Below are 10,565 nucleotides of genomic sequence, written 5' to 3'. Positions count from 1 at the left end.
ACAACACTTTATGTTTGCTAAGACTTTGGGCGACTTGGAAGTTTGGGCGAGAATAGAGTAACAGCTCTGGGCGATTGCATGGCACTTCATTCACTTAGATTCTGGGCGACTTGCAAACTTGGGCGATGGCGTTACCGCGTTCTTGGGCTTTCATCTTGAATTGTTTGATTGGGCTTCGTTCTTTGGGCTATCTGATTTGGAAATCCTCCAATTGGGCTTCATTCCTTGGGTCATTCTATTTGGGCTGAATTTTTATGTGTCAACAGGTTTAATAATATTTTTTCTCTGCTGTCTGCACGCATCATGCATCCTACCTATTAAAGATTGAGTGATATTTGATCTGTATAACCTTTACCTATTAAAAATGTTCGTTGGTAATCTCTTCTTATTTATGCTGTGAAAATTGTACTCAATAAAGAAATATTGAATCGGTTTATCATCCACAAGCATAGTATACTACCACACGATATAATATCGAGTGATATTAATCGGTCAAATTAAGTTTATGCAGTAACTATTATAATACACACACGTGATTCAGTTGCATGTTTTTGAGAAATATATATAAACGGCACTTGTACAACCCTTGATCTTTTACTTTTTCCGGATCTATACCTAGCGCAGGCTTTAAACACTGGATATTTGATTCAATTGCACGTTTTTGAGATACTATATAATAAGCATACGTTTGTGTATTGCACACATCGTGAATTCTATCCGTTCTTCCTCCCTTTTGACTATGATTTACCTTTGGTTGAAGAGCTCGCCTTTTTTGTTTTCATTTTTCTCTTGTAGATTGAGATATTATTAGGGAAAACACAGAACTTTGATGAATTGATGGCCGCGGAAGCAGAGGAAAGAGAATATGGAGGCGAAGAACAGAATTGACATGGATACTCCTAAAGTCCAAGGCCCGTCACCTTTTATCTGTCTGAATAGAGTACTAGTGTCTAGTAGTTATGCAAAGAACTTATTGGATTTGTTTTACTTTCGATGGTGAATGGGGTTTATTATGTCCGTGCAGTGCTGATGTTTCTAGATCGGTTCAGTAAAGAACAATCCTTCTAGACCATAATTCTTCTACTTTGGGCAAGTTCATATGTTTACACCATTGCTTGATTATGAAGTGCATCTTGGAATCGTGTTTTCTAACTGCAAAAACTTAGGAAAGGTAGTTTTGTAGGCTGAAGCATTCTGATATGGTCCTGGTCCATATAGAAGTGGAATTATTCTCCTCAACATTTGAAAAAGCTGAAACAAAAAAAGAACGAAAATGAAGAAGGCAACAAGGAAAAAACTATGGGGATGCCCTCTGATCATTTTCGTGCTTCTGCAATGGCACCAGAAATTACATTCAATGAAATGGTGGAACATGCATTTTATCATTTTATGTTGGCACTTAAAACGTATGATCTATTATATGAAGGCGTAGAAATTGAAATTTAGTTGAAAACTGTCTTGGGGATGTGTCTTGTCCAAGCGGGACATGAGAATTTAAGGATGATAAACAACACAGTGGACAGATAATTCTTTTAATCTATTTAAGTGTTATTCAATTTAATATAATGAGACATTTATGACAATTTAACGTACCAAACAATTAATGTCAGAATTTCATAAACTATAATAGGTGGAACATAATTTCAGTGCCCAATGAACCCGATACCTACGTGTAAAGTAGGGTGATTCCGGCCTAAACTTGAAACCACAAACATGAATATACTAAAGAACAATGAAGAGTGAAAACATCACGATTGGCATCCTAGTCTTATGTAGTAAAACAGCTAAGCCACCCGTACAGATTATTTGTACAGGTGATGACATTCATCTGTTTAATTTTTAAAATGATTTTGGAAAAAGCTCCCTGCACAGGGATTGTCACATGGGGGTGAACCCCACGTGGACCAATGGGTGGGGTCCAGCCCATGTGTGCGCACCTGTACAGGCCCTATGGAAAGGGGTCTGTGTAGGTAGCACAGCTCAATGATTTAAGCCTAAATACAGGCTATTTTTCACATAACTCATACAGGATGCTCTTCTTGTCCGCTCGTTACTCTCTTTTTTTCTTCTTCCGATGAGAATTAGCCAAGCATTGTTCTTGTAAGTGATGTGTGAAATTTTTTTTTACATGTAGCAGGCTTGTTTTGAAATTCAAATCAACAGACATGCATTCATTTGCCCAATCTACCAATACAGATTATCTATACAAGTNATGTAGCAGGCTTGTTTTGAAATTCAAATCAACAGACATGCATTCATTTGCCCAATCTACCAATACAGATTATCTATACAAGTAGAATAATTCCAAGACAAACTCTTCCTGCAGCCCTGAAAGTACACTATGTAGGCAAATTCATTCCAACGCTAAATGGAAACCTTAAAACATTGATTTACACATTCACAGAATCTTAAACTGAACTAGGTTAAGCATAGAAAGGATCATGATAACAGTATAGATTAAGCCTAGAAAGGAACGTGCGCCTTTACCTCGTCTTGTATAATTCTTTCACATAAAATTTGGTCATTCTTTAACACAGTTAAAATAAATCAAAATCGCTTGAAAAGGTTGTAATAAGACATCAGTTTTCTCACCTCAAAATCCAAATCTCAAAAGGTCAAAATTTCAAGCACGAAAATGATGCAACATCAGACAATTTGTTATCCTTAAATCTAAGTTTCTTTTGTAAAACAACTCTCTATGCATTATCTTCGTTCTCAATCAAAATCCTCTTGCATGCCTCGTAACACATGAAAGATATCCCAGCAGCAGGCACCAACTTCATACAGCTCGGACCAAGCCCTTTGTAAAGACCCTGCATCCCTTCTTGTTCGAGTATGCTGGCAAGAGCATGAAGTACATTCTTGTACACTTGTCGCCCACTAAGCGCTCCAACCTGCATGTGCTTACGAGCCACCTCAAGTGGGAATGTAGCACTACTAGATATAGCACCGGCCGCAGAACCAATCAAGAGTGTTTCAATGTTGCCAATCTTCTCTTGTTTGAAAATTTTCCGGTATGCCTTTCTAAGAGTGTCATACGCAAAGTAATTGGTGGCAGCATACGGAATTACTCCAATAAGACTTGGAGTTAGACCTCGATAAAGCTCTCCAGGCCCACCTTCACGCAGTATTTTTATAAATGCATCGAGCAAACCATTGTAAACTCCTCCCTGTATATACAAGAACTCTAATAAGGATGTAGATAGAAACGAAAAGAAAAGTTAGAAAAGTGCATTTTGTCTGGCTTAAAAGTAATTCGAACCTACTTTTAAGTTGGTTATTTTTACCAAACATGAATTTTGACATTACATTTTAATAATAAAACTTAAAATTCCCGAAAGTTAAGCCTTTGGTTACCTGAATAGTCAATCGAGTCTTGAGTAACTCGAGGGGATACGTCACTAAAGTTGAGCTAACTCCAGCACATGCTCCCGCGATCAATGACGGAGGGATACGCAATTTGGGTTGTTCACCAAGTTTCGGTGACAAATTTTTATTGACAGTATCGTAAACAAATAACTGCAAAGTACTAGCAGCTTTCAGGAACATGTAAAAAGCATAATGCAAGATTAAAAAATTAACCAAAAATTGTTTGAAGCTAGTGTGTGAGTAAAAAAATAAGCAAGACATATGATAGGACAGTGAATCTGTAAATGTGCACAAATTTGATAAAACTCAACAGCCACAGATAAATTATAGTATTAGATATTTAAGTTACAGATTTAATTATAACTTTAAAAAACTAAATCGAATACTAACACAAATAATGCATCGCTTTATGCGCAGAAAAAGAATTTAGAGGGCGAGCAAAGGGAGAGGGAAAGAAAATAATTGACTTTCTTTGCAATAATGAACAGAACATTCTTGTCAATATACAGGAGGACCACTCCATCCATAATCCTTGAATCACATGGTTCAGGGGAAGTAGAATTAGCTAATTTGAAGAATTTACCATAAGAAAAAGTCAGACACTGGGAAGATCACAACAACAACAAATTAAGCATTATTCCCAACAAATTATGGGCCGCCACTTGAGTTCCTATTCAGTATTCACGATGAGTTCAGCTAATATTTTGTTCTGAAAAATGTACAAGATTTTTGACGTAATTTTTAAAACATTGTTCCCTATAATAAAATTATTATTCTTTTTTTTTTTTTTTTTGACAAAAGCCACAGAAATTGTTGAGACCTTGATGCATATGGGCAATACGATATTCTTGACTGAATAACAGAAAACAATATACACCATTTCTGAAAAATGGTTCGTATAAGCAAGCATCATTAGATACATTTTCAAAAGACTGAAGATGAGGTGGCGTATTAGACGGGCTAAAATAAACCAATGTTATCATGAATGCAAAATGGAACTGACCCACAATCAGAAATAATGGAGATGCTAGAAAACCTTTTGGAGTTCTTTGGTAGACAATATTGGATGGTTCAGTTGACAAGATTGAACTTATTTTCTTCTTTAATACTGCCGAGTGCCATTGAGTCCACATTACCAAACTAAACACGCTATTCGAGTCTTCTACGTGGAGCAATACTTGGGCATAAGATAACATTCACATTAACAAACACAAAGCAGCAATATGTGACCCTCAAGCTCAATTACGTAGTTTGTAAAAGTTATGCACGTTTCGGTATATTAGGGATCCATAACCAGCTATTCTTAAACCGCCCAAATCAAACAAACATAAGCCAATACATCCAAAAAACATGGGTAGCAGATAATAACGAAATAGATATAAAACGAGAGTCAAAAATTAACCAACAAAGAATATCATATAGGCAAAACCCCATTCAAGAAAGACAGAAAACAATTGAAAACTCAGGCTAAATAACATAATAATGTCATTTGCGTTGTTCTTTTTTCTTGTACTTACCTCTATGGCTTTGCTTGGTGCAACCCGAATCACATTAACAAAATTGCCCCTAAATAATCCTGGCCATCCATCGGTCTTCATAATACTATCGAAGACCTCCATAGTCGAATGCCCACTACTCCCAACCATCAAATGAGTCCTTATTGTCTCCAATGGTGCCACAGCAGTCCTTGAAACCGCCCCAGCAATCGCACCACTAATCAATCTCCTCAATGAAGGATTTTCAATCTTAACCTTAAGCCTAAGTCCATTTTTCTTCTTCTTTACCACCCCATTTTCCTCCTGCTCACCCAAAATCTTAAACCTCTCAGGTGATGATACATACTTCAGAAACAAATCGACACACGGAAACTTAAAACTGCCATTTTCTTTGTTGTCCATTCGACCTACAGAGGCAAATAACCCACCGCCCGGATAAAAGTCGAAATCTTGGGGACTCAATTGGAGTCTCAACTGGGAATTCGACAATAACCCATTGTTTTTACACTCCAAAGATTGCATTTTTCCTCTCTTACCCATAATTCGAAATTCAAAACAGAAAAGAAATACCTTGCAAAACAATAGCCCCCCCTTTATAAGCTCAGAACATACCCAACTCTACAGATTCATGTTTCCAGGCAATTTGAGAATAGTGAAGGAGCAAAAGATTCGATTTTGAACAAATGGGAGTATAAAATATCCATTGTTGACAACTTAATAGGTATAGAAAAGAAAGATTCAATTTATTTTTTCTAATTAGAAACGGCAATAAAGATAATTAATCGGACAGTATATATGGATGCGGATGTATTGCTACGACTTGAGTGTGTGGAGAATCAGGGAAACAGAGGGGAGGCCGTGGGGGTGGAAGGTGGCGGAAGAATCAAGAGAGGGTTCTTTCTTAGGGGAAGAACAAGCAAGCCAGCGGCAGGATTCTGTTCCTCTCCTGTTCAACCTCAAACACTGATGCTAAATAAGTATAATATACGTGTGCGTAGTGCGTGAAACTGACATAGATACATTGATAACTTTTAGGGTTTTTTGCATAAATGGTCCCTGACCTATGACATCTGTGTGAAATCGCTTGAAGTGGAAATAGTGATGACAATTTACCGCGCTCCGCCTCGTCTCGAATGGGGCAAAAAAATCCGTCCCTTGATTTTATTTTATTTTTATTTTTTATTTTTTTATAAAGGTTAGGGTTCAGTGATGGAGAGTTTTAATGTTTATTTACTTATTCATTTATTTATAAAAATGATTAGTAGTTAAGATGCAGTTTGAAGAGTCTTAGAAATAATTTTCTTTGGGTTTGGTGTTAATCGACAAATTGTGACATTGATCTTGCAAATATTATGTATTTATTGAAATTTGATATTCAATACATAATACTGAAAATGATGCTACGAGAAGGTAGGAAATCTATTTTCATTCATAATTACTAAGATTGTCAAGTTCAATGTACTTGACATCTCAATCTCTTACAGCTAGCCAAAAGGCCCAAAATGGGATTGCATCTTCGAACTAAGTCTGTTCATTTTATTTTATTTTTTCAATTTTCATTTTCGTAATGATTCCTAGTGAAGAAATTTTAAAAAATGAATCGAATAGATTTTCCACAACGGACTAAATGGTTTGATACCAATTTTGTTTGGAATCTCTGTCTCATCTTTTCTTTGAAGTGAAGTGCAGGGTCAAACTTTAGTTCTTTGCCCAAATAAATAAATAAATAAACGGGGCAAGCCCACTGCCCCACCCCGCCCTGCGCCCTTCGACCATCACTAAGTGGAAATGAATAATTAGGGGTGTCAAGCACGAGCTCGGTTCGGGCTTGCCACGAGCTGAGCTCGTGCTCATTTTGAAACGAACCGAGCTCGGCTCAGTCCACGAGCTCGTGGGTTGAGTCGAGCCCGACTCGAGAGCACACGTCTTTTTTTTTTTTTGAAACAAATAGGTAAATTGGAAAATAAAAAAGTAATTTTAATTTTTAAATCGTGAATTTTTTATATAAAAAACTAGGTAAAAAATTTAAACCCTCCTCCTTTATCCGGGCTTGAGACCGGCTACTTAAATTTAGAGTAGGCGGAGTTAAAAATTATGTTGTTTATTTGTTTGTTCGTGTAAATTTTTTTAAAGAAAATTTAAAACAGTATTAAAATTTATTTTTTCAAGCAACGCTGCACGTCCCCTTACATATAATCTTCGAAGTAAATCACTTCTAAAAATTGAAAGGGTAATCGAATGCCCTTTCAATTGTTAGAAGTCTTCACTTCGAAAATTATATAGAAGTCTTTCACTTCGAAAATTATATATAATCTTCGAAATGAAAAATTTCTGACAATTGAAAGGGCAATCGAATCAATTTTCAGAAGGAATTTATTTCGAAAATTATATGCAAAAGTACGCACAGCGTTGTTCGAGAAAAGAATTTAAAATGTAGACATATAGTAATAATAGTACTAAGTACTAACAAAAATTTAACTAAATTGGTGAAAAGAAATTTTTTTCTTTTTTTTTTTAAACGTAAAAGAGATAGAAAAAAATAATAATGAAATCTTTATTTTTTTTTATTTTTCTTTTTAAAATAGATAAAATATAAACTCTCTTCCTTTATTCGGGTTTGGAACCGACTACTTAAATTTTCAGTAAGCGGAGTTAAAAATTGTACACGATCAATTTATTGTAGCGTGTACAATTTTTTAAAGAAAATTAAAAGTAAAGATAAGAAGAGAAAAGAAAAGTTTCATCAATATAATTAAATCAAATATCACTTACTTGACGACATGCAATTTCGACATATTTATCTTGTTATCGAAAATGAGCGTCCTGCCAATCCTTGACGCACATTAACGCTTCTAAAATATCTTCTTTCAATCGCCTCCTGGCTTAGCTCAAAACTCTTTTACCTGCACTAAAAGCGGATTTCGAAGCAACATTGCTAATCGGAGGTGTCAGCGGATCTTTTGCAATCGCAGATATAACTTGCCAACGTCGTTCATACCTTCACCAGAATTCAATTACTTCGTCTGAATTTTTTTTTAATTGTTTTATCTGTTGGCATATTCTGGTTGAAATAACCAATTAATTCAACAGGCAATGCATTATGACTTGAACCCGTAGATGTTTGATGAGAATGAGATACAGATGTAGACGACATGACAGTGGCAGTAGATGAACACATTGCAGATGAATCATATCTATACGAATTAATGCCTTGAAATAAATTAAATATTTTCGCATCTTCTTCTTCAATTTCAGCGGAAGGAGTAGGTGCAGATGGTACCCGACTAATATTCGTACCCATTCGGTTCACATGTAATTCATATATTTCACATAATGTTTGCTCTAAATTTCTATATGTGATAGGTGTATCAAATGTTAAGGCGTTTGAAATTTGATCAATTATATATTTAGTTCCCGATAAATTATATCGGGGATCCATCACGCATGCTAAAAGAAATAACATAGGCAAGTCTTCCCAATATTTTCTAAATATTAATTCCATAACAATTATAATTTCACTAAAATCAGTGTCATTTTTGTATTTATGAAATGTTATTGCAATTATATAAAAACGTTCAAGCACCATACAGCTGGTGGGATAGTAAACGCCCGATAAAATCTAAGTGGTTTTATAAAAAGATGTCAAAATTTTTTTAACTTTCAAAGCTATCTACCAATCACGTTCAATCAACATACTCTCGTCATCACTTTTAACATGTCTATTATCAGTTATTAAATGTTCAAAACCTTCACATGACTTTAATAACAAGTAAGCAGAGTTCCACCTATGACCTACGTCGCTAACAAATGTTTTAGTATTTTACACTCCTATTTCAGCACAATAACTCTCAAATGCTTGTTTTCTACTTGGGGAGATTGTGATATATATTAGTGCGTTCCTAATATTTTGAAATTCATCCTTTATATGTTTTAAATCATCTTGGACAATTAAATTCAAAATATGACATACACAACGAATATGAAACAAATATCCATCAAAATCAGGTTGCAGTACCATATGCAATTTATTGGCAACTACTTTATTAACACTAAAATTAGCGAAAGTAAATGAACGAATTTTACTTTCGCAATGATATTCTCTAATAATACTAATAATAGCATTAAATATATTATTAGCGTTGTGAGGAAAATCAATAATTCTAAAAGCAATAATTTTTTTATGCATGCACCAAAGTGAGTCTATATAATGTGCTGTTACAGCTATATATGCTCTTTTATTAATCCATTCTCATATATCCGAAGTTAAAGATATGACACCCTCATATTTTTGCAAATTCATAATTAATTATTGTTTTGTTTCAGTAAAATGTTGTATTGTATCGGAACGAAGAGTGTTTCGACTTATCTCAACGTACTTTGGCTGCAGATATTCTTTCACATACGAGACGTAGTATTGGTTGTCAATTAATGTCAAAGACAACTCAGCACCAGCAACAAGTTTCACCATTCCGGTTCGACTTCTCTCCTTCGAATACACTCACGTGGATAGGGGTGCAGCAGAACCACCGGCGTCCGGACTATTAAATTGCAATTGTGTTTGACAACCCGTAATAAGTCCGTGTTTGGCCGCACATACTATGTAATGACGGTTGAGATGGGTGGTATCAATTCCTCTTTGCTATGCCAATCTTTGTTGGCAGTATTTACATACTGCTTTGGATTCTGGGATTCCATTGATGGTTTTTCCCTTTAAAATCAATTTAAAATGATCTCAACATTTTGCTTATTTTTCCCCCTTTCGCTTTCCCCTCGCATCAGGAATGTTTAATTCAGTCTCTTCTTCCTAATCGTGTTCCGCTTCGAGAACGTTAACATCATCCAAATTAATTGGATAATTTGGATTGCCTCTTACATGATGATGAAAATTCAAATTTGGAACATTTTTAGGTAGGGGTACGTCATTTAGACCTTCAAATTGATTTCAAAATTGACTTTGCGATGTCATAGGCGATTCGTTTCCTCTCACACCGAACAAGTTTTTGACAAATGTGCGTGAATCCATTTGTTTAATTGTAATAAGTAATAACTAGTAAAACAATAATTGTATAAATGTAGTGAGAAATGAAAATTGAATGAAATTTCAATAAATATAGTGAGAACTGAGAAATGGGAATTGGATATTGTATAAATTGTATATAAAAATTGTACAACTATTAACACAACATAAGAGAGTTGAGAGAAAGAGAAAGGGAATTGAGAGTTGAGAGTGAATTGTAGAAAATTTTGTGGTTAAATGCCACTATTTATAGAAGAAGAAGAGGAAAAAAAATTAAAGGACCGAAATTTAAAATAAATAAATAAATTTTCAGTGACCGAAACGGTCACTGACAAAAGTCAATGACCGTAACAGTCACTTTTTAAAAAAAAATGGTCGTTTCAATCACTTTATAAACGAGCCCATGAGCTGGGCTCGTGGGCTTGCCTGTAGCGGCTCGTTTAATTTGCGAGCCGAGCGGGCTCGACTCACCCACCGAACCGGCCCGCTCGGCTCGCACTTGGGCTCGTGTTTTTACGAGTCTGAGCCGCCCACGAGCTCCGTTTTCCCGAGCCGACGAGCCGCTCGATCCATTTGCCACCCTTATGAATAATGTTATCTATTACTACTTACGAGTACTATTACAGTATCAATTTATGTGACATTACATGATAACTTTAATTAAAAATGAAATAATGCGATCA

General features: G+C 35.3%; 2 protein-coding genes across 2 annotated transcripts in view; one reads left to right on the top strand and one right to left on the bottom strand.

Moving 5' to 3' along the window:
• The window catches only part of LOC111385365 (uncharacterized protein At2g34160-like), a 4,973-nt gene extending 3,833 nt beyond the window's left edge, over positions 1-1,140 (top strand). The window contains exon 5 of the mRNA XM_023009748.1: positions 796-1,140. Within this exon, the coding sequence (XP_022865516.1) occupies positions 796-888 (93 nt within the window). The 3' untranslated portion in view covers positions 889-1,140. The remainder of the gene's footprint in view (positions 1-795) is intronic.
• Positions 1,141-2,457: 1,317 nt separating this feature from the next.
• On the bottom strand, positions 2,458-5,837 carry LOC111385364 (adenine nucleotide transporter BT1, chloroplastic/mitochondrial-like). The gene is made up of 3 exons (XM_023009747.1): positions 4,887-5,837; positions 3,358-3,519; positions 2,458-3,170 (listed from the first exon to the last, which is right to left on the bottom strand). The coding sequence occupies exons 1-3, from the start codon at positions 5,403-5,405 to the stop codon at positions 2,697-2,699; spliced, it is 1,155 nt and encodes a 384-aa protein (XP_022865515.1). The 5' UTR covers positions 5,406-5,837; the 3' UTR covers positions 2,458-2,696.
• Positions 5,838-10,565: the final 4,728 nt, after the last annotated feature.

This window comes from Olea europaea, unplaced genomic scaffold, assembly GCF_002742605.1.
Source record: "Olea europaea var. sylvestris unplaced genomic scaffold, O_europaea_v1 scaffold3137, whole genome shotgun sequence".
Taxonomy (NCBI): domain Eukaryota; kingdom Viridiplantae; phylum Streptophyta; class Magnoliopsida; order Lamiales; family Oleaceae; genus Olea; species Olea europaea.
This window is presented reverse-complemented; position numbering and strand designations above follow the sequence as displayed.

Bases quoted from the DNA above. Each gene is read 5' to 3' on its own strand.
- LOC111385364 (XM_023009747.1), bottom strand. From the start codon at position 5,405: ATGGGTAAGAGAGGAAAAATGCAATCTTTGGAGTGTAAAAACAATGGG. The intron at 3,520-4,886 runs GTAAGTACAAGA...AGTACTTTGCAG, and splicing joins CACCAAGCAAAGCCATAGAG to TTATTTGTTTACGATACTGT. The intron at 3,171-3,357 runs GTAACCAAAGGC...TTGTATATACAG, and splicing joins AGACTCGATTGACTATTCAG to GGAGGAGTTTACAATGGTTT.